Source organism: Rhinatrema bivittatum, chromosome 5 (genome assembly GCF_901001135.1).
Source record: "Rhinatrema bivittatum chromosome 5, aRhiBiv1.1, whole genome shotgun sequence".
Classification (NCBI taxonomy): Eukaryota; Metazoa; Chordata; class Amphibia; order Gymnophiona; family Rhinatrematidae; genus Rhinatrema; species Rhinatrema bivittatum.
Genome location: NC_042619.1, coordinates 53,680,580 through 53,704,939, shown reverse-complemented (window position 1 = coordinate 53,704,939; position 24,360 = coordinate 53,680,580). Strand labels below are relative to the sequence as shown.

The 24,360-nt window shown below is 46.1% G+C and overlaps 1 protein-coding gene across 3 annotated transcripts in view; it reads right to left on the bottom strand.

Moving 5' to 3' along the window:
• Nucleotides 1–9,179: 9,179 nt before the first annotated feature.
• The window catches only part of PIWIL4 (piwi like RNA-mediated gene silencing 4), a 379,756-nt gene continuing 364,575 nt past the window's right edge, over nt 9,180–24,360 (bottom strand). For all 3 annotated transcript variants that reach the window (XM_029602363.1, XM_029602364.1, XM_029602365.1), the window contains 2 exons: nt 20,152–20,299; nt 9,180–9,912 (listed from right to left, as the gene is read on the bottom strand). In XM_029602363.1, the coding sequence (XP_029458223.1) occupies nt 9,796–9,912; nt 20,152–20,299 (265 nt within the window). In that variant the 3' untranslated portion in view covers nt 9,180–9,795. The remainder of the gene's footprint in view (nt 9,913–20,151; nt 20,300–24,360) is intronic.

Below are 24,360 nucleotides of genomic sequence, written 5' to 3'. Positions count from 1 at the left end.
CTTTAGGGTCAAAGGACAAAAATAGTTGAGATGGTCGTGATGCAGCAGCCGTTCTATTTCTGTAATAAGCTAATGCTCTCTTACAATCTAGGGTATGTAGTAATGACTCGCGTTCATTGGCATGCGGTTTTGGAAAGAAGGTTGGTAAGTCAATAGTTTGATTAATATGAAATTGTGACACGACCTTTGGCAGGAAGGAGGGATGCGTCCTTAGTACTACCTTCTGATGGAAAAACTGTAGGTATGGTTCATAATGAACCAATGCCTGTAGTTCGCTTACACGCCTCGTTGAAGTGACTGCGACCAGAAATACTACTTTCCAGGTGAGGTATTTTAAGTGTGCGGATTCCATAGGTTCGAATGGAGAACGCATAAGTTGTTCTAATACGATGTTGATGTTCCATGGAACTGCCGGTTTCTTGGAAGGTGGTCTAATGTGGAGCATGCCCTTGAGAAATCGAGCAAGAAGAGGATGAGCCGCTATTGTTACATTATTAACTGGCCTATGGTAGGCTGCAATAGCGCTCAGATGGACTCGAATGGATGCTGTTGCTAAGCCCGCTTCGTAAAGGGTGTGCAGATAATCCAGTAATTGTTGTGGTGTGCAATCCACGGGAGAAATCTGATGCAAAAGACACCATGAGGTATATCTCTTCCACTTGTAACTATAGTTCAATCTAGTGGAGGGTTTTCTGGATTCGAGAAGTATGAGCTGTGCCCTCTGAGAAACCTCTTGTTGCGTTAGCAACCACCTGTCAGCCTCCAGGCTGTCAAATGGAGGGAGGAGTGTAGCGGATGGAGCAGGGTTCCTTGTTCCTGAAGTAGAAGGTCTGGCCGATTCGGGAGTCGGATCGGATCCTCCACTGAAAGGCGAAGGAGGTAACTGTACCAAGGTTGGCGTGGCCAAGCTGGGGCAATGAGTATCATTTGTGCTCTGTCTGCTATGCACTTTTGTATGGTCCTGGTAATCAGGGGAATCGGTGGAAAGGCATATAGAAGGCCTGAAGACCAGGTGATCAGAAAAGCATCCTGCGCTATCCTGAGCCTGCTAGGATGGATGGAACAAAACTTGGGAAGCTGCGTGTTATGTTCCGTAGCAAACAGGTCTATTGTCGGAGTTCCCCACTTGTTGAATATGTGGAGTGTTACTTCTCCGTTGAGGGACCATTCGTGGGGATGAAATATACGACTTAATTTGTCCGCTCTTGTGTTTGCAATTCCTGGCAGATAAGTAGCCTGCAGATGGATGCTCTGTTTTTGAGCTAGGTGAAAAATCTGCAGTGTTTCTCTGCACAGGATCCAGGAGCCTGAGCCCCCCTGTTTGTTTATGTAGAACATTGCTACTTGATTGTCCGTATATACCATGAGTCTGCGGCCACGCAAGAATGTCTGGAATGCCTGCAACGCCAGGCGAATGGCTCGCAGTTCCAGTAAGTTGATCTGCAGGGATTGTTCTGCTAACGTCCATAATCCCTGCGTCTCGTATACCTCTAGATGTGCTCCCCAGCCTTTTCGGGAAGCGTCTGTCGTGAGGACTGTGTTGTGTATGGGCTGTCGAAAGAGAGCTCCCTTCACTAGGGTGGAAGGAAGGAGCCACCAAGCTATGTCCCTGAGCATTTCCCTTGTTAAGAGGATTGATTGAGTGAGAGGCTGCGAATGCTGTTTCCACTGTCGTTTGAGTCCCCACTGTAATCTTCTCATGTGTAATTTGGTATTCGGAACAAGGAAATTGGCTGCTGCCATGTGGCCGAGGACTACTAGCACCTGACGTGCCGATGCTGTTTGCTTTGTGCGTAACTTCAGTAAGAGCTGTCGTAACTGAAGTTGTCTGTCCTGTGGCAGATATGCTCTGGTTCGCGTAGTGTCCAGATATGCTCCTATAAATTGGAGTTGTTGCGTCGGTTGTAAGTGAGATTTTTGGTAGTTGACTATCAACCCCAATTGTTGCAAGCATTGTAGGATGCGATGTAGGTGAGAGTTGAGCAGTTCTCGGGTCGGAGCTACTACTAGCCAATCGTCCAAATAAGGGAAGATTGTCATTCCCTGTAGTCTGAGGTGAGCCACCACCACTACCATGCACTTGGGGGTAGATTTTCAGAGCCCTGCTCGCCTAAATCCGCCCAAAACCGGGCGGATTTAGGCGAGCAGGGCCCTGCGCGCCGGGAAGCCTATTTTACATAGGCCTCCCGGCGCGCGCAGAGCCCCGGGACTCGCGTAAGTCCCGGGGTTCTCGGAGGGGGGCGTGTCGGGGGCGTGTCGGGGGGCGGGCCCGGTCGTCGCGGCGTTCCGGGGGCGTGTCGGCAGTGTTTTGGGGGCGGGTACGGGGGCGTGGCTACGGCCCGGGGGCGTGGCCGCGCCCTCCGTACCCGCCCCCGGGTCGCGGCCCGGCGCGCAGCAGGCCCGCTGGCGCGCGGGGATTTACGTCTCCCTCCGGGAGGCGTAAATCCCCCGACAAAGGTAAGGGGGGGGTGTAGACAGGGCCGGGTGGGTGGGTTAGGTAGGGGAAGGGAGGGTAAGGTGAGGGGAGGGCAAAGGAAAGTTCCCTCCGAGGCCGCTCCGATTTCGGAGCGGCCTTGGAGGGAACGGGGGGAGGCAGCGCGGCTCGGCGCGCGCAGGCTATACAAAATCGATAGCCTTGCGCGCGCCGATCCAGGATTTTAGTGGATACGCGCGGCTCCGCACGTATCTACTAAAATCCAGCGTACTTTTGCTTGAGTCTGATGCGCAAGCAAAAGTAGGCTGATCGAGCTTCTTTTAAAATCTACCCCTTGGTGAACACTCTGGGTGCAGCTGATAACCCAAAGGGGAGTACTCTGTACTGGTAATGATTGTGCTTGTAACGAAAGCATAGGTAACGCCAGGAAGAGGGGTGCATCGGAATGTGGGTGTATGCATCCTTCAGGTCGATTGAACACATCCAGTCGTTGGTCTGCAAGAGTGGAAGGATTGACTTCAGGGATACCATCTTGAATTTTTCCTTTATCAGAAATTTGTTGAGTTCCCGCAGATCTAGGATCGGACGTAGGCCGCCTGATTTCTTTGGGATGAGGAAGTATGGGGAATAGAAACCTTGGTTGTGAAAGTTCTTGGGAAGAAGTGCTATGGCCTTTGCTTGACAAAGAAGGGATATTTCTTGTTGAAGCTGTGGGTGCGTCCGCAGCTGGTCTGGAGAGGTGAATTGTGGAAGGTGAGGCTTTGACTGAAAATGTAGATGATACCCCTGACGTACAATGTCGAGAACCCATTGGTCCGATGTTATATGTTCCCACACCTGTAGACGAGCTTGGATTCGTCCCGGCGGTGGTGATGGATGTGGTGGTGGCATTAGATTCAAAAAGATTGAACCGGCTTAGCTGCCGCCGGTTGTGGTTGGGTTTGTTGGCGAGGCGCACGTTGTTTGCCCCTTCGTGGAATTTGAGCCGTGTGCTTGTTAGTTTGTGGTCTTTGGTATGTAGAATACGGTTGAGCACGGTATCCTTGATAAGAGCGATATGGACGACGTCCATATGACGATCTGCGAGGGTATGGGTAGCCCCGTCTGGAAGATTGGTAAGGTTGGTGTGATTGTAGCGACTGTACCGCTAATGCTTCTTCCTTTAGTTTTCCCACCGTCTCTTGCAGTTTGGTGCCGAAAAGGTGTTCTCCAGTGCATGGAAGGTTAGCGAGTTTTTCATGCACATCCTCTCTAATAGAGCTGGAACGTAGCCACGCGGTTCTCCGTGCCGCTATGGCTGTGGCCGACGCTCTTGATGAAGTCTCCATTCCCTCGTACATGGAACGTAGGAGATGCCTTGAGCATTCCTCCATATCATGAAGTGTTTGTGGTAATTTCTCCGCTGTTGTGGAGAGGAATCCTTTAGTGGCCTGTATGCACTCGTACATGTATTGAATCATGTAAAATTGGTGGTGGATGATATGAGTAGTGAGCATTGAATTTTGATAGATTTTTCTACCAATTTCGTCTAGGTACTCAAGGTCCTTAGTGGGGGGATATGTGGCATGAAGCTTTTGTTTTCGAAATCGCTGCATTGCCGACTCCACCACTACTGACTCGTGAGGTAGTTGAGGGAGCGTGTACGGAGCTTCCTTCTTTATACGGAACTTAATATCTGATTTCCTAGATACTGCCTGCAGAGAGAAGGGAGTTTCCCATGACTTTAGCATGAGTTTATGCAGGAGATCATGCGGCGGAAGAGTGGTGGGTTCCCCCGGTACATCAAAAGTTTTTAGCAGTCCTAGGGTCTCTGCTCTAGGGTCAGGCTCCTTTAGAAATTGTAAATGGAGAATGTTCGCCATCTTTTCTAAAAAGCGAGGATATGACAAGTCCTCCGGAGGTGAGTATGGTTCCGGTTGAGTGTCTGGAACATCCGAGGGATACCCTGTGGATGAAGTGGGGGACTCAGCCGGTGATTGGAAGTGTTCTGATGAGGTCCAATGATGTGGAGAGGGTTGTGGAGTGTCCCGATCAGGCGAGGTTGGTGTATCATCCCTGTCAGGCGATGGGGGTGTGTCTTCCGATCCCGGTTTTGTGTTCCTGGGATCCTTCCCCAACTTGAATGATGACTCCAATGTGCTATAAAATCCCGCCAAGGATTGGGATAGTTGCCAGAACGCATCCTTGGTGGCTTTTGTCATTTCTGGTCTATGTTGGCTAGTACTAGGTCCAGTCGCACTTTTTGGTGTGCTGGAGGTCTTGGATGGAGAGGATGCCTGGGAGGAAGTCACGTAAATAGGGGAATGTGATCTCCGTGACCTGGATCGTTTGGATGATCTGGAGGTGGAAGGGCTGACAGCCCTGTCTCGTCTGCGTCGATGGTGAGCTTCCCCTACATGCGTAGAATGTTTTGTTTTTGAGATAGTTGAGTCATGGGAAGACTGTCTCTTGTAGTCCCTAGATTCTCTGGAAGGAGATTTCCTACTACGTTTGTGGGAATGCTCCCTATGATGTTTTGAGAGGGAGTACAATTCTGGACGGTTTCCCGCATGTTCCGTGACAAACCTTCCCTCTGGGCATGTCAAGTTCTTTCCTGATTCTCTGTCACTTTTGTAGGAAGAGTCAGGTGAGGCAGGGAGTGGTCGCTTCTTTGGACGTGTTTTTGACCCCAACTCGGAGGTTCTCTTCTTATGTACTCCTGTCTTGTGTGAGGCCGACGGAATTGGTACCCTCTTTGAAGTTTCTGGTGAATCAGCCCTGGAGCCTGGCTTCCGCGCCGTTGTCGGCACCGACGTCTCTTGCACTGGTATGGGTGCCGGTGATTCTTGTACTTTCGACGGCTCCGATATCTCCTGCGCCCGTGTCGGCGCTGGCGTTTTAGACGGCGCCGAAAGAGACGGCGCGTGGCTGGATTTTCCCCGCGCCGAGGAAGTAGATGTCTTCGGCGCCGTCTGCTTCGGAACTCTATGGTATTTTGATCCCGGCGCCGTACGGTGTTTGGAGATCGGCGCCGTTGAACTTGGCACCGCCTCGTGACGTATCTTCGGCGCCGTTGAACTTGGCGCCGCCTCGTGACGTATCTTCGGCGCCATGAGTGTCTGCGCCCCTGGACTCAGCGCCATCTTCTGCGCCGATTCACTCCGTGGAGTTTCCGGCGCCGTCTTATGCACTTTCTTATGCTCCATGTCTGCGCGCTTGTTTGGCGATAGGCCACACTTCGAGTCTCTGCTCGACATACTGGGCGCTCCATGCTTCTCGGGAAAAACAGAGCCCTGTTTCCCTACCTTTTTGTCACTGGGGCGTGAGGTGTCCGATGACGCCGTCCTTGGAGCGGAATACTTTAACTTTTTCACCGGGCCCGGTGAAGAGTGTACCTCAGAGGGGTCTGAGGTACTTAGAAGTTCTTGTAAGCGATATGCTCTTTGTTGCTTGGCTCTGGGAGACATTTTGGAGCAGAATTCGCAGTTCGGGACATCGTGGCTACCGCCGAGGCATCGGTAACACCGGTCATGGCCATCCGTGACCGACATCACCTTACCACAGCGGCAGCGCTTGAAGCCCGATTTTGACATTCTGAGGAGAGTGTTGGCTCCGCGTGCGATCCCGCGCGCGGAAAGAACAGACTGAGGAGAATCTGTACTTCCTGCGCGGGAACCCACGCGCAGCCGCAGAGGGAACAAAGATCTATCCTCTGCTTTATCAAGCTCCGCCTCCCGGACCTGATTGACAGATCCCAGGACAGCATGGCTAATTCATCCCTGCTATCGACGGGAAATAACCCATGCTATAATTACACAATGTTGGGTTCCATATTAGGAGCTCCAACCCAAGAAAGAGATCTAGGCGTCATAGTGGATAACACATTGAAATCGTCGGTTCAGTGTGCTGCGGCAATCAAAAAAGCAAACAGAATGTTGGGAATTATTAGAAAGGGAATGGTGAATAAAACGGAAAATGTCATAATGCCTCTGTATCGCTCCATGGTGAGACCGCACCTTGAATACTGTGTACAATTCTGGTTGCCGCATCTCAAAAAAGATATAATTGCGATGGAGAAGGTACAGAGAAGGGCTACCAAAATGATAAGGGGAATGGAACAGCTCCCCTATGAGGAAAGACTAAAGAGGTTAGGACTTTTCATCTTGCAGAAGAGATGGCTGAAGGGGGATATGATAGAGATGTTTAAAATTATGAGAGGTCTAGAACGGGTAGATGTGAATCGGTTATTTACTCTTTCAGATAGTAGAAAGACTAGGGGGCACTCCATGAAGTTAGCATGGGGCACATTTAAAACTAATCGGAGAAAGTTCTTTTTTACTCAACGCACAATTAAACTCTGGTATTTGTTGCCAGAGGATGTGGTTAGTGCAGTTATTATAGCGGTGTTTAAAAAAGGATTGGATAAGTTCTTGGAAGAGAAGTCCATTACCTGCTATTAAGTTCACTTAGAGAATAGCCACTGCCATTAGCAATGGTAACATGGAATAGACTTAGTTTTTGGGTACTTGCCAGGTTCTTATGGCCTGGATTGGCCACTGTTGGAAACAGGATGCTGGGCTTGATGGACCCTTGGTCTGACCCAGTATGGCATTTTCTTATGTTCTTAATTCCCCCTACCCTTGGCCCTTCTATTGCCCAGCTATGTCTTTTCAAAATGAATCTATCCTTTAACCCTCTGTCTCTAAATGTTTCCCCAGCTTCCCTCTTGAATGTATGCCTACCACAGTTTTTCATTATTTATTTATGAAAGTCAAACCTGTACACTGTTATGAACTAGTGATTCTCACATGACAAAGCACTAGAGGGTGACAACAATCTGAGGGACCCTTCAAGAATAACTCCTCCATTCATCACAGCATCTGTGTGTGTTATGCCCGTCAGCCGGGGAGACCGAGGCTGACCGAGCTTACCCCTTCCGGCCATGGACCGCCGCGCTCCAGATCCCTGAGGCTGGGTTCATGGGCACCTCCTCAGGCTCTGAGACCTACCGCGACACAGAGAGGCCTACTCCTGCGGCCGGGACCCCGTTGCAGCGGAAGCCCCGCCCCCGACGTCCTCTAGACCCACGCAGCGAAGTCAGCCCCTTTCTTAAAGAGGTCAGCGCTGGAATGCCGTCCACACCCGAGAGCTCTCCGCCCTCTTCCTGGGGATATTTAAATGCTCAGCTCACTCTTTCAGGTGAGTTAGCAAGGATTGGAATGCCTCCAGTCTAAGCTACTCTGCTGCTTCTGTGCTGCCATTGGAAGTTCTCTCTGCCCTCCGGGGCCATTCACCTCTAACCTGGGTACCCGCTCTGCGGGGGCCCTATGCTTTCTTTCAGGTGCCTATCTGGGATACCGGGTACTCGCTCCTCGAGGGCCTGCTCTCCCTGCCTTGGTGCCTGCAAACCAACTACTTCTGCCTGCCACATCTTCATCAAATACAGCTATCTATTCAGTGAGTAAACTAACCTTGTCAGCTTGTGTCATCTTCAGCTTCAGTGCTGCGAGTCTACATCCGGGACTCTCTCCTTTACCCAGTGCAGCCTACCATCATTGGAGTGTGGGACGGGGTCTCCTCCACCAAGGACCCCTGGACTACGCTACTGGGTTTCCTCACTGCTGCCACCCCCTGGGCAGTACCACCAAACTGTATAATAAACACAAATTTTCTGTGTCTGTATAGAGTCTAGCCTAGTACTGCGGTTCCTCATGGGGCTCCTTCCTGTGGGAGTGGCCATCTCCGCAGTACCCAAGAATCCACTCAAACACCTCGAAACCATAACAGTGTGAAAGAGATCTGGCCTTAAGTATGCGGCTAAGCCATTTAGACAGATAACTTTCCCGTTATCCGTCTAAATGGCTTTTGAATATATACCCCAATGTACCTAGCATAACCAACCAACTTTATTCTGAAATTGGAGGAAAAGTATTAAGAATATATATATCATATGAATCGAGACTCTGATATATAATGTAGTTGGCTGAACAAAAATTTGTAAAACTTCTCTACATAAATAAAAATATTTCCAATAATGACCCAAAAGCTCAAACTACTGATCAACTATGTAGCTTGCTCATATATTTATGTATTTTGATAATGTCAATTATTGAAGTATTGAGTGGAGGAGTAGCAGCTTAGTGGTTAGAGCAGTGGGTTGTAAACCAGGGAAAGTGAAATTATTTCTTACCTGATAACTTCCTTTCTTCTAGGACAGTGGTTTCCAACCTCTGGTCCGTGGACCCCTAGGCGTCCGCCAAATTATATAATAGGGGGTCTGTGGGAAGTGAAGATGGAGGGAAGCCCAACAGGCTGCTGGCACACCCATCCTGCTGGCTGCTAAGACTGATAAATGCCACTATCCTCAAGTTGTCTTCTGCCTCTGAGCTCTGACTGGGCTGGAGCCCCCCACCATCCATCCCACACAGCATGGCGGGCTGGATGAAATTTCTCTATAGGCCAAGATGTGGCCTGCAGGACATAGTTTGGGGACCCATATTTTAGAACATAAACAAACGTTTGATGTGGTATCTGGTTTCCTGGAGAGAGCACAGTATCAAGGTATGAATCACCCCAGCCCAAACTGGTCAGCACAATTGGAGGAGCTGGAATTTGGAAAGGTAATTTATCCCATTACACCAAATAAAATAAGCTTACAAAGAAGGTGCAAACAATTTTCTTTTCAGTTCAAAATCAATACAAGTTTAAATTCACAACCAACTTTATTTTACACAAATAATAAAAACACACAAAATCACTACTCAAATCTGAATTTTTTCTAGGAAACATAATAATTTCCATTTATATTAAGTTATTACCAATTTTAAGGTACAGCAACAATTTTTTTAGACAGATTGCACTTTCCTACATTCTTTCTATTCCTACACAATATTAAATTCTAGAGTAAGCAATATTATAAGAATCACCAATTTACTTAAGAAATAAGTTAACTCTCTTCTGGTGTTCTGCTGTCATTTTTATTCACTATAAAGTTAAATTCAGTTCCTTAATTACAAAATATAAAGCTACTTTATGTCATCTTTATCATACTTCTGACAACTTTAATGACATTTCAGTATTAAAATGTCTGTATCGTAAAGTCACTTCGTTTTGAAATACAACATGAAATCAAATTCAAATCCTTTACAAAACTTAAAAAACCCAAGATATGCCTTGAGTAAGACGCTGTATTTCTAAACTCCTTACTTGTCACAGCACATCCCAATGGCAGTAACTGAATGTGCTGTGAGCTACCTTTCTTTTTTGAAGGCTAAAGCTGTGAGTTTCTTAGAAAAATTAGAAAAATCTAAATAAAAACAGTAACATGTACTTGAAACCCCTTAAAAGTTACATCTGATTTTAAAATGCACTTTTTCTCCTTCCTAGAGATAGTACAGATATTCTGCTAGTTCCATGCTGGGTTCTCTATGGATGCTCTGCCCCACCAGGAATGTCAGCTTGTGAGCATATTGGCAAGGTGCTGGCACACGGATTACACCCTGTAGAAGAAAGAATAGCAGAAATTCTCAACTGCTCTCTGCTAAATAGCTGAATTATATATATCATTTATAAAATGTTCCATTACCAAGATTCTTCAATATCATTGACAACTTCAGATTAAGTCCTGAAGAGCAGGCAAACTTCTTATTTTTACTATCAAACTTATTTATATTGCTGAAAATTATAGAGAGAGAGAGAGAGAGACTAACTCTTTATAAAGTTTGCATATAAGTCAACTATTTATAGGACTGTAGGAGGGTCAACTAGTAACTCGAGGTGAGGTTTTGGTGATGGTAACATAGTAATGAAGGCAGAAAAAGACCAAAATGGTCCATCTACTCTGCCCAGCAAACTTCCCAAGGTAGTAACTGCCGCTCTGTGCAGGTTACCCCCATGTTTCTCTTAAGGGTATTTGAAATGAGGAAAGGTACGCAAAGATGAGATTTCTACAATGTACTCTCGCCCTAGGTTGATAGCATCTAGGTAGAGAGCTAATCAAGCCAAGTCGAGAGTACACTGTAGAAATCTCATCTTTGCGTACCTTTCCTCATTCCATATCACATCAAATGTTCACTGATGTGTACTGTGCTGTTCATACGTCTCACTGTGAATGTAAAACTGGCCTTAAAACCCTAGACCACCACCAAAACCTCACCTCGAGTTTCTAATTGACCCTCCTACAGTCATATAAATAGTTGACTAATAGGTGTGTTATCTTAGAGGCTCTCTTTCTTTTACTCTTTCTCTTTCTCCCCACTCTACTCCTCTCCCTCCTCACTCTGCTGCCCAAAATGGGATTTCCAACATTTATCGCAAATCCCGTTTTGGTCATATTTCATAGCTTAATACTAGGAAAAAAGGTGTATTTATTTTTGGCATTTAAACGTGCAATAACATGCGTTACGCTATCGCATGCAACGTTAAACATCCCTCATTTTCATAAACACCGCCAAAACTCCTCCCCTTTGACTAAATTGTAAAATTTGCATATGTATCTCGTAATGCGATAAATAACGCATGCATGATGGCATTATTGCGGGCATTAGGAGGGCCCTAACGCCCGCAGTAACGCCCTAATGCATTTTGTTGTATGACCATTGGTCTAGCTATACTTTGACATCTTTTTTGTTGGTCAACTTAAAAGGTCTCTTAACGAGTTCCCACTTGGAACTATTAATAATTACTGTGCAGCATATAATTATAATGGATTTATCAATTTGCAGAACATTTGCATGTTTCAAGATCTAATTATCAATGAAAAGCAAATATAAAACGTAAGATACATTTTGTGAATGTTGTCCTTTTGCAAAGTTTCAGATACATATAAAGGGGATAATTTAAAAGCTACCTGCATTGGCGAAAAGTTTGTGGGTACCTTTTACTCACATACTTTACACTAATTTTCAAAGGGAAAGCACACATGTACTTTCCCTTTGAAAATTATCCCAGAAAAAGCTAACTACATTTATACCTGCTACTTTGTGCAGGTAGTTTTTCTGAGAAAAGTTACCTGCATACTTTTTCTTTGTTCTGTGATATTGTTAACTATAAATTTGATCCAGTTGTGATCATAAGTGACCTTTGATCAAGGTTAACACAACTGTTAGATTTAAATTTGATTGTAATACACTTTGAGACCATTCTTGGTAAAAGGCAGAATATCAAATGTTTATAAATAAATAAATAATACGATTCAAAATCATGTGTGTATGTGCAAACCTCTCTCCAATCTGACTCTCAAGAATACCTCCCCCTGTTGCAAGTAAAAGTAGAGGCCCTACGTGCATACTTTTATGCACATATATGATAGGTAAGTATCAAAAAACCCATTTCCAGTAAGTATAGCCCTGTTTTGCCTGTGGAAATGGTTTGTAAAATTACCCTCATAGGGCCTATGCACTAAAACTTGTGCTAAAACTGTTTTTAGCAATACACATTACAATTTTCACATGCATTCTAAAATGGTACTTAGGTGAATCATTAAAATATTTGGTACAATACTAATATAGAGGTTCAACAGCACCTACTGTATATTAGTATATGCACTGAATATTTTATTGTAAACAGACCTCTATCACTGAGGAAATGGATAGAGATTTAATGGAGGATATTCACTAAATTGCTATGAAAGGGGAGGTGTTTTTGTTAGGGGATTTCAATCTACCAGATGTTGATTGTGACTTCCCGGCTGCAATGTCCTGGATTCTCTGCAAGGAGAACAGATCTGTCAACTGGTAACAGAACCTATATGGGAGGGAACGATACTGAACTTGATATTTACTAATGGGGACAGTTATCCCTGATGTTGTAGTTGATGATCATCTGAGATCCAGTGATCACAGATGGTGTGGTTCATTCCAAAGCAATGGTCTTAGATTACAGGAAAACTAACTTTGTTAAACTGGGGAGTATCTCAAGGAGTCGTTAATCGATTGGGAAAATCTAGGGGAAGTAGAAGCAGTGGGCAAAACTAAAAGGAGATATCATAAGGGCAACTAACCTTTTTGATAGGAAAATAAATAAAGAAAAGATGAAAAGGTCACTATGGTTTTCTAAAAACGTGGAAGACCAGAAACAATATCTGGAAAAGCTAAAAGAAGCTGGGAAAGTAGTCAGGTATGCAAAAATTCAAATGGAAAAAAAAATTGTGAATATGGTAAAATTGAGGACAAGACTATTTTTAGGGGTGTTAGTGCTAGAAGGAAATGCAAAAGTGGCATTATGAGTCTCAAATGTGAATGGAAGGAATATGTAGAAGTTGATGAAGAAAAAGCAAAATTGTTTAATAAATATTTTTGTTTGGTGTTCACTGTAGAAAGCCTGGAGCAGGACCACATAAAGTGAATTCAAGTAAGATTTGAAGTGAGGTAGAACTCAATTGATTTTCTTAACAGTGTGTTCATGAGGAGCTAACTAAATTTAAAGTAGGTAAGGCGATGGGATATGTCTTGAGGGTACTGAGGGAACTTAGAGGAGTCCTGGCAGCACCACTGGCTGACCTTTTCAATGTTTTCTTAGAGCTGGAAGTAGTAGTGGAGGGCTGTAGAGAGGTTCGTATGTGTTCCTATTCAGAAAAGTGGAAGTAAGGAGGAGGCTGGAAACTGACCTCTTTGATGAGTAAATTAATGGAATTGCTGCTAAAACAGAGGATATTGCAGTTTCTGGAATCCAATGGATTGCATGATCCAAGGCATGCAATCCATTGGATTGCATGCCTTGGATCATGTTATTAGAGATAAATCTTGTCAGACAATCTGATAAATTTCTTTGATTGAGTGACCAGAGAATTGGATTTTATTTTTATTTAAATTCTTTTACTATACCGATACTCAAGACGTGGTCTTATCGTACCGGTTTACAATAGAACAGGGGAAACCAATTAACAACTATATAGAAGGTAAAAGTTACATCAAACAGGGAGCGAAAAACATGGGAGCTGGAGGACAGGAAAGATATTTTAAAACGATATCAACTGAAGAGTGCTAAAATAGTCATTGAAAACAATGAAAACAAAAGACAGCGATACAAAATCAGCTAGATTAAGCTCGGCTGTGGGTTAATCTTAGGTAATTATTCATAATTATTCATAAATCTTGTGGATGGGGGAAGCATGGAGGGGTAAGCAGGGGGGGAGGTGGGAGGGCAGGGATGGGTGGGGGGAGTAGGGAGGTGGTCAAGGGTGAGAGACAATGTGTTTGATAAAATGTTCCTTCAACCGTAAGCTTGAGTGAACAGCCAGGTTTTCAGTTTCTTTCTGAAGGAGAGGTGGCATTGTTCCTGGCGTATATCCGGGGGAAGCGAATTCCAATGGAGCGGACCCGCTGTCGAAAGTGCTCGCTTATGAATGGAGTTGTGGACCGAGGATTTGTTAGGGGGGGCCTTGAGAGAACCTTTGTAGGCGGATCTGATCGGTCTTGCGGAAGTATGTAGTTTGAAAGGGATGGAGAGTTGGAGTGTGGATTGCTGGTATACAGATTTGTGGAGGATGGTGAGAGTCTTGAATAGTATTCTAAAATGGATGGGTAGCCAATGAAGGATTTTTAGAATAGGTGTGATGTGGTCCTTATGACGTGTGTTTGTAAAGATCCTGGCCGCTGCGTTCTGCAGCATCTCTAGAGGTTTAGTAGAGGAGGCGGGAAGACCGAGTAGTAGAGCGTTGCAATAGTCAATCTTTGAAAACAGTATGGCTTGCAGCACTGAGCGGAAATCCTGGAAGTGAAAGAGCGGTCTAAGCTTCTTCAGGACCTGTAGCTTAAAGAAGCATTCTTTAGTTGTAGCGTTAATGAACTTTTTGAAATTCATTCTAGAGTCAAGGGTGGCCCCAAGGTCTCTAACCTGGCTAGCTAGCGGAATAATTGTATTATTGGCGGAGGGGTTGTCATCGTTAGGGGAGATAATCAGGAGTTCTGTTTTGGAGGTATTAAGGACCAGGTTGAGACTCGAGAGAAGAAGGTTGATGGCGTGATGGCAGCTGTTCCAGAAATTTAGAGTAGATGAGATGGGGTCCGAGATGGGGATTATGATTTGCACATCGTCCGCGTAAATAAAGTGGGTAAGGTTGAGGCTGTTTAGAAGCTGGCATAGAGGGAGTAGATATATATTGAACAGGGTAGGGGAAAGTGAAGAACCCTGTGGTACTCCTTGTTTTGAAGGTATGGGGTGTGATTCTTTGTCATTAATTTTAACTTTGTAGTGCCTGTTGTTTAGAAAAGATTTGAACCAGAGCAGTGCAGAGCCAGAGATGCCTATTTCCTTTAGACGGTTGATGAGGATAGAATGGTTAACCGTGTCGAATGCCGCGGAAATGTCGAGTAGGGCTAGCAGGTATGATTGTCCTTTGTCAAGGCCCATTAGGATGTTGCCTGTTAAAGAGAGAAGGAGGGATTCTGTGTTAAGGCGTTTCCTGAAACCGAATTGAGAAGGGTAGAGAATGTTGTGAGAGTCAAGGTAGTCTGTGAGTCGGATGTTGACCAGCTTTTCCATTAGCTTGGCTATAAAAGGTAGGTTTGCAATGGGGCGGAAATTTACCGGGTTAGCTGGGTCCAGATTGGGTTTTTTTAGTAGGGGTTTCAGGGAAGCAATTTTTAAAGAGTCAGGGACGGATCCTTGATTGAGGGAGCAATTTATAATGTCGGCCAGAGGTTTCGCAATGGTGTTAGGAATGGTGAGAAGTAGTTTGGTCGATATTTGGTCCAATGGGTGTGAAGAAGGTTTCATTTTCTTGATGATTGATTCGATTTCCAGGGCTGATGTAGGTTCAAGAGATTCTAGTGACTGTTCGTGGAAGGGGTTGGATGATTTTGGCTTGGTGGGGGCGAGGGAGTAGATGAAGTGTTGGATGTTGCCAGCGGGGCAAGAAGATTTTTGATTTTGTTGTCAAAGAAGATTGCCAATTCTGTAGATTTGCTTTGGGCTTCTTCTTCTGGGAAGGTAGGGGTTATAGAGGTGGTAAGGGCTGCAACGTATGAGAACAGAGTTTTCGGGTCATAGAGGAAGCCGTGTATTTTTTTGGCGTAGAAATCTCGTTTACTGCGAGTGATGGATGTCCTATAAAAGTTCATTGCTGTTTTGTAAGACGCCAGTGAGGTAGGGGAGAGATCTTTTCGCCAGCGTTGTTCTTTGTGTTGAAGGTCTTGTTTTAATTTTCTTAATTCAGTAGAGAACCAGGGTTTTTTGTTCGTGTGGGCAGGGTTGATAACTTTTGAAGATAAGGGGCAGATTAAGTTTGCTACTGAATGTGTGATGGTTTGCCAGGAGTTAATAGCGGAGTCAGCATCGGAGAGATCCAGTTTGGTTAGGTCTTTGGCAAGGTTGTTGTTGAGAGTGTCCATGGAACAAGGTTTCCTGAACTGGATAGAGGATTTCTTAGCAATGGGATTCTGTTTTTGTTTTATAGTTAATTCTGTCACTATTAGCGAGTGATCTGACCATGGGATGGGGGTGCAAGAAGGTGGGGAGATGGGCGAGATGGTTTCATTCGTGAATATCAGGTCAAGCATGTGGCCTGCCTTGTGTGTGGGATTGTTTATAATTTGTTTGAAGCCCATCGCTTGGAGGGAGGATAGAAGGGCTTCACAGTTGGATGATGGAGAGGGAGAATCAACATGGATGTTGAAATCTCCTAAAATGATAGCAGGTGCGTTAATGTTGAGGTGTTTTGCTATGACTTCGATGAGGGGAGAAGGGGAGCCCTGGGGGGGGGGCGTAAATAAGGCAGATTTGAAGCTGACAGGAATTGAATAGTCCGATTTCAAGTTTGGTCGTCGATTTGAAGGCTTGTTGTGATATCCTCAGTTCTTTTTTTTGCAATTAACATTATTCCCCCCCCCCCCTCTTTTTTTAGGTCTGGGAATAGAGAAGATGTCGTATTGTTGTATAGGTAGTTGGTTAATTATGGCAGTATCAGTGTTTTTCAGTCATGTTTCGGTAATGGCACAGATGTCCGGTTGGGTATCCATGAGGTAGTCATAGAGAATGTGGGATTTTTTTGAGATCGACTGCGAGCTGAGAAGGGTTAAGGTAATTAAAGATAAACCTAGGAATTGTGTTAGTGGGGAGATCATGATTGGAATCAGGGATCTCTTAGAGCGTATATTGAGTAGGGGTGAATTCACTCTGTTGGAAAGTGAGCGAGGGATGATCGGTATGGGGTAGGTTTGAATCATGTTTTATTTGAAGAAAGTGGATGACGGTTAGGATTGTGGGGGGAAATATAGCTGCTTGAGGAATTGAGTGATGTGAGTGTGGGGTGCAGGAGACTTTGGGTGCTGGAGTGAATTGCTGGCAGTGAGGATCATTGGGAGATTGCTGGCGTGGTTGGACGATTGCAGGAGTGCCTGGACGAATGCTGGATGCTGGAGTGCCTGGACGAATGCTGGATGCTGGCGTGCCTGGACGAATGCTGGATGCTGGCGTGCCTGGACGAATGCTGGAGGCTGGAGTGCCTGGACGAATGCTGGATGTTGGAGAGGCTGGACAAAATCTGGGTGCAGGAGTGGCAGGGAAGAATGCTTGACATGAAGGTTGTAGGGCGCTTATAATAAGGAGCGGGTGGGAATAGCCGAAGGAGAATAGCAGAGGATTTAAGCTGGTGAAGTTTTAGGTTGCTGTTTGCTTGTAGATTGTACGGTCGAGGAATGTGTGATAAGATGAGAGCTGGCAGGAGTTTGGTTGAGTGTTGTAGGCTGTGATAGTTCCGGTGGTTGTGAGAGAGATGGTGATATGATGGCGTGGAGTAATTGTTCTTTATTTGATTAAGTGTTGCAATATGCACTCTCTCTAGTTAGGAGTTTTATTTATTTATTTTTATTTATTTAAGGTTTTTTTATACCGGCATTCATGAACTCATTCACATCATGTCGGTTTACAGAAAACAGGGGTGCGAATAATACAACCAAAAACATAAATAACGTGATGAAGAGAAGCAGTTACAATTAACAAGGGCTAATGAACTGGGATTGTAAGAAATAGAGAGAGATAGAGGAGGTTAATTATATACAAGTGTACAATATAAATATGGCGTCCCATATATACAGCTTCTGAGCAGAGAATTTATTGATGGTGCATGTTAGGTGGAGTTCGGGAAGGCTTGCCTGAAAAGCCATGTCTTGAGTCTTTTCCTAAAGGTTAGGAGGCATGGTTCGTTTCTGAGATCTGGAGGAATGGAGTTCCATAACGGTGGGCCTGCTGTGGAAAGGGCTCGGTCTCTTAAGGTGCTGTGATTAGTGGTTTTCGTGGGTGGAACAATGAGGCATCCTCTGTAGGCTTCCCTGGTCGGTCTTGTGGATTTGTGTAAACGGGGAGGAATTTGTAGGTCGATTATGGTATGTTGGTGAATGATTTTGTATATCAAGGTGATGGATTTATAAATGACTCTGAAATGAATTAGTAACCAGTGGAGGTCTTGTAGCACTGGGGAGATATGGTCTCTTTTCCTAGTGTTTGTCAGTAGACGGGCTGCTGCGTTTTGGACCATTTGGAGCGGTTTTGTGTATGAGGAAGGGAGGCCAAGTAAAGTGGAGCTGCAGTAGTCCAATTTAGAGAAAATGAGGGCTTGGAGGATGGTTCTGAGTTGTGCCTCAGGGGTGCACGAAGGGGCGCACAAAGGGGCCAGCCCCTTTGTTGCGCTCCTTCGGTGCGCGACGCCGAGCGGGGCGTCTGAGATTTAAAGCCCCCACTTACCGCTGACGTGGAGGTAAGGAGATGACCAATCGGCTGCTGCTGCGTCTGGGAGGGGGCGGAGTGGAGGGACCGGCCGCGTGGCCGGCGCTGGAGCCCCGGAGGCGAGTGCTGTGCGTTTAGTTAGGGCCTTGCCCCGACGGGCTTCAGCGCCGGATGCACAGGCCTAGCAGCAGACTCGATCGTGTGCCGCGTGGAGAGGATCGCGGCAGAAAGGACGCCGAGCGGGGCGTCTGAGATTTAAAGCCCCCGCTTACCGCTGACGTGGAGGTAAGGAGATGACCAATCGGCTGCTCGGCTGCTGCTGCATCTGGGAGGGGGCGGAGTGGAGGGACCGGCCGTGTGGCTGGCGCTGGAGCCCCGGAGGCGAGTGCTGTGCGTTTAGTTAGGGCCTTGCCCCGACGGGCTTCAGCGCCGGATGCGCAGGCCTAGCAGCAGACTCGATCGTGTGCCGCGTGGAGAGGATCGCGGCAGAAAGGACGCCGAGCGGGGCGTCTGAGATTTAAAGCCCCCGCTTACCGCTGACGTGGAGGTAAGGAGAGATGACCAATCGGCTGCTGCTGCGTCTGGGAGGGGGTGGCGTGGAGGGACCGGCCGCGTGGCCGGCGCTAGAGCCCCGGAGGCGAGTGCTGTGCGTTTAGTTAGGGCCTTGCCCCGACGGGCTTCAGCGCCGGATGCGCAGGCCTAGCAGCAGACTCGATCGTGTGCCACGTGGAGAGGATCGCGGCAGAAAGGACGCCGAGCGGGGCGTCTGAGATTTAAAGCCCCCGCTTACCGCTGACGTGGAGGTAAGGAGATGACCAATCGGCTGCTCGGCTGCGTCTGGGAGGGGGCGGAGTGGAGGGACCGGCTGCGTGGCCGGCGCTGGAGCCCCGGAGGCGAGTGCTGTGCGTTTAGTTAGGGCCTTGCCCCGACGGGCTTCAGCGCCGGATGCGCAGGCCTAGCACAGTGACGCAATCGGGCATCCCCCAGTTTCCTCCCAATCCGCTCCAATCAAGGAGTGGACTGGGAGGAAACTTTTCTATCCCTAACTCGATCCTTCCTACCTCTTCCCCTTTCCTTCCTGACCCCTAAACCTAACTAATCTATTTTTTTTAATTTTTGAACTTGCCTGCTCCTTTGAGCAGTATTAAGTTCCACGTCCTGGCAGCCACAGTGGCTAATGGTGCTGTTCTGGCCCGCCCCGCCCCACCCAGACCACACCCCCAGCCCGCCCCTTTTGTAAGGCCCAGCACTTCTACTTGTAACAGGTTATGCGCGATGGCCGGGCCCGTTCTAAAATGTGTGCGGTGAATGCAAAGCCCAGCCACGCATGTAACCCTCAGTTTTTACGCATGTGGCCCTTTTAAATTTGGGCCTTTAGGCTTCTAATACTTTAATCTATTTCAGACTGCTCTTTATCTACCAAAAGAAAAACCTCTTTTCATATTAGCTACATATCTCCACATAATCAATACTGTCTCATTGAATAGTACAGCAAAATGTCATCCACTATATCAATATATAAAGGTGAAAAATAAACACACAAACTGAGTCTTGAGACTTTAAAACATAATATATGACTTTCTTTCCTTGAGGCAGATATTCAAAATTAAATGGTTAAGTAAGTTACCCGGATAAGACTTATCTTGCAAACTTACAAGGGATATTCAGCAGCATGACTCTGCTGGTGAATATCCCTGTAAAAATCGCTAGTTAGCTGGATAAGTCTTAACCGGCTAACTTTAGATCTGCTATTGAGCAGGTCTAATTTATCCGGTTAACTTAACTAGCCAAGTCCAAATATCACACTTATCCAGCTAAGTTAACCAGATAAGTAACTCCTCCCCAAAAAGACCATTTCCCACCCACCACTTAGCCAGCTAAGTACTAATCTGGATAAATGGCAGCTACTAAATGCGGCCAGATATTTTGCTGCTGCTACCTAGCCTTACTTATTTGGCTAAGTGGCACTGAATATCAAACTCCTTATTTTTACCTAGAGTATAAAAGACAAATTACTGATTTCTAACAAGGGCTATAGAAAAATCAGTTCTACATAAATTAATGCTTTTACTTACTGGCCAGTTGTAGTAAAGGTGGCACATTTTGTAAGTAAGTCTCTGCATATGGTCGGGTTTTAATCCGTTGTCATCATATACAACATTATAATATGTGGGATTGACTGTCCCTTGACGAGCTGTTTGGCTGATGAGATAAAAATCATACCTAAGGATAAGAGAGAACACAATTAGGGGTAGATTTTCAAAAGGTATGCATGTGCGCACACATGGCCGTGCAATTTTATAACATGCGTGCGCTGGCACGCACATGTTATAAAATTTTGGGTCGGCGCATGCAAGGGGGGATAGACTATTGCAATTACGCGAGGCGACGCATTGGGGGCCTTTCCCAGTTCCCTCCCAGTCCGCTCCAATTAAGGAGCGGACTGGGAGGGAATTTCCCAACCCCCTAGCCTAACCTCCCTTCCCCTATCCCTATCCTAAATACCCCCAAATTTATCTTATCTTTCGCTTCTGCTTCTGAGCAGGAGCAAGTTGCACACGCCGGCACCCTGCCGGCGCACGATCCCCCAGCACAGCAGTAAATGGCCGCTGTGCCGGGCGCCTCGAGCCCCACCCTGCCCCGCCCCCAGACTGCCCCGCTCCTTTGGCTAGCCCCTGGACTTACACGTGTCCCGGGGGTTTACACGCGTGGCTGGGCCCTTTGAAAATTGGCCCGGCATGCATAACGCCCGGCCACGCGTGTAAACCCCAGATTTTTACACGTGTACGTTTTTAAAATCCGGCCCTTAGCATTTGAAAATCTATTTTAGAACAAAGGATAATGCTGAGTCAACTTGTGTACTATAACATCTTTTTTTCTAGTCTTGTATAAGATATCACAACCTACAGTAAGACTCCAGTAGGTCGGTAAATAATTTGCAGGTGATACCTTATTACTGGTCTAACGTTCTATACTAGTGAGTAACTTTCGAGAGTTTTAGTCATGTTACCAGGTCAGTGTAAAATCTGAGAACAGAGCATAATTCGTGTACATTTTTCACAAATATATTAGGACAGTCTAATGAAAATGTAATACCTGCAGCGGGTTTGCTAACCTTTATTTCTATAGATTAAAAAGGCAAAAAACTTCACATATATATGTAAATCATTTAATATAGATATTGTTGAAAGGATGTTATAATGAGGAGGAAAAAGACCTCAGAGCCTCTATACCTGTTCTCACCAGAACGGTATGGTATTTTTGAGGTTCTTTATTATTTTTGGAATAATACAATTGAATTAGGTGGTCGGAGATTTTTTAAGTAATCAATAACATTCAAAGATGTTTATTTATAAGGTATACATGGATGCAATAAAATGTTATGCAGAATGAGGCAAAGATACATTTGATACAGTTAGAGGGCATTCAATGGGTTGAATCATTCCTTCTAAGAAGAGAACAGCATGTTCATTTTAATGATCAACAATCAAATTGGTATCCCTTACAATATGGCTCAGACCAAGGGTCCATCAAGCCCAGTATCCTGTTTCCAACAGTGGCCAATTCAAGTCACAAGTACCTGGCAAGTACCCAAATATTAAATAAATCTCAAGCTACTATTGCTTAATAATTAATAGCAGTTTAAGGATTTTTCCTCAAGGAACTAATCCAAATCTTTTTTAAACCCAGCTACACTACTAACTGCTGTAACCACATCCTCTGGCAATGAATTCCAGAGCTTAACAATGCACTGAATGAAAAAGAATTTTCTTTGATTTGTTTTAAATGAGCCACTTGCTAACTTCATGGAGTGCCCCCTAGTCCTTCTATTATCTGAGAGAGTAAGTAACAGATTTCTTGATCAAGTCCTTTCTTGATTTAGTAGACCTCTATCATATCCCCCCCCTCAGTTGTCTCTTCTCCAAACTGAACAGTCCTAACTTCCTTAGCCTTACCTCATAGGGCAGCATTTCCATGCCAGTTATCATTTTGGTCACCCTTCTCTGCACTTTCTCTAGTGCAACTACTTCTTTTTTGAGGTGCGGTGACCAGAACTGTACACAGTATTCAAGACGCGGTCTCATCATGGAGCGATACAGAGGCATTATGACATCCATCGTTTTATTTGCCATTCCCTTCTTAATAATACCTAACATTCTGTTTGCTTTTTTGATCGCCACAGCACACTGAGCCGACAATTTCAATGTATTATCCACTATGATGCCTAGATCTCTTTCCTGGGTGCTAACTCCTAAGACAGAACCTAACATCATGTAACTACACCAAGTATTATTTTTTTTTTTTATATTTATTCATTTTACAAACTTTATCAAATATTAACTTGAAAGGAAATACATGTATTGGGTAACATTTTCAATATAAGAAAAAGAAAAAATTACACTTCCAAATAGTAACATGTATAGGTAAATAGCCCTAATCTCCTAGGAAACACATACTCAAAATTACAAAGTTACAAATCATGCAACAAGCCCACAATAAAGATCCAAGATTTACCCAACCCAAAGAACTGATACATTACTAAGGTAAATTGGCTACTAATGGGATTGTTGCGACTGTCGCTGCCCGACGTCTCCACGCCACCCACCTTACCTCTTTGGTGACTCCCTCTCTGGTTGATGGAAGTTTGGCTGCCGCGGCGTCATCTTGCTGACCTCCTCTGGTGTTCCGGGACCGGCTAGATGCTGCCTTCCGCCATGTTCTCCTGAGGCCTAGGGGTGCACGCACGGCGCGGCCCCGACTCAAGTACCAGCAGTGGCGCGAACCTCAGGGGCGTCCCCGTAGGGTCCTAGTCCCTTGGGAATTCTGCACAGTGTAGTCTCTCTAGGAATGCCCGGGCAAGGAGTAAGCACAGAGTCCAGTAGCAAGAGCCAATAGGCCTGGGAGCACAGAGCAAGCGGAAGCAGGATCAGAGTCAGTAATGTCTTGACTGGAACTTGCAGGGTGCAAGACAGGAGCTAGCAGCGAGTAGGCCAGAGCCTGGCAGGAAGTAGAAGGTCTCGGGACCCAAGGCAGTCTGGCAGTAGTTCCAGCTCAGGCCTGCAGGAGGCACAGTCCGGAGGACAGGAGTGAAGCAGCTGCGGCAGAGAAGCCGTGGGCTGAGGCAGGCGGCAGGCAGCGGTCGAGTCAGGAACGAGCAGAGGTTGGTGGCTGGCGGCAGGCAGAAGCAGAGTCAGGAACGAGCAGAGGTCGGTGGCTGGCGGCAGGCAGAAGCAGAGTCAGGAACGAGCAGAGGTCGGTAGCTGGCGGCAGGCAGAAGCAGAGTCAGGAACAAGCAGAGGTCGGTAGCCGAAGCAGAACAACGGAAGTGCAACTAAGAACTACACACTGTAGCGACCCTCGTTGCAAGGCAATGAGAGGACTGAGAGACGCCACTTATATCGGGCTTGGGGCGTGGCGTGGTCAGCTCAGGCGGGGGTCAGGCTTCCGGTGAGCGTACGTCCATAACGCGCGTCCCCGCGTGCGCGCGGGGCGGCAGCGAGACGGCCCAGCAATGGCGGACGCCCTGAATGCGCAGCAGAGCCGCGGAGGCGGCGTTCCCGGCCTCGGAGGTGAGTCCTGAACACGGCTAGCAAGGGGGAAGCGGTGGAGACCGCAACAGGCGGGGGCCTCTGAGCTGAGATGAATCCATGGTTGAAGAGATAGTTGGCCAGTGAGCAGAGAACTAGCTCAGTCCAAGCAGAATGAGGTGAATAAAACGGAAAATGTCATAATGCCTCTGTATTGCTCCATGGTGAGACCGCACCTTGAATACTGTGTACAATTCTGGTCACCGCATCTCAAAAAAGATATAATTGCGATGGAGAAGGTACAGAGAAGGGCTACCAAAATGATAAGGGGAATGGAACAACTCCCCTATGAGGAAAGACTAAAGAGGTTAGGACTTTTCAGCTTGGAGAAGAGACGACTGAGGGGGGATATGATAGAGGTGTTTAAAATCATGAGAGGTCTAGAACGGGTAGATGTGAATCGGTTATTTACTCTTTCGGATAGTAGAAAGACTAGGGGGCACTCTATGAAGTTAGCATGGGGCACATGCTAACTTCAATTAAACTCTGGAATTTGTTGCCAGAGAATGTGGTTAGTGCAGTTAGTATAGCTGTGTTTAAAAAAGGATTGGATAAGTTCTTGGAGGAGAAGTCCAATACCTGCTATTAAGTTCACTTAGAGAATAGCCACTGCCATTAGCAATGGTTACATGGAATAGACTTAGTTTTTGGGTACTTGCCAGGTTCTTATGGCCTGGATTGGCCACTGTTGGAAAC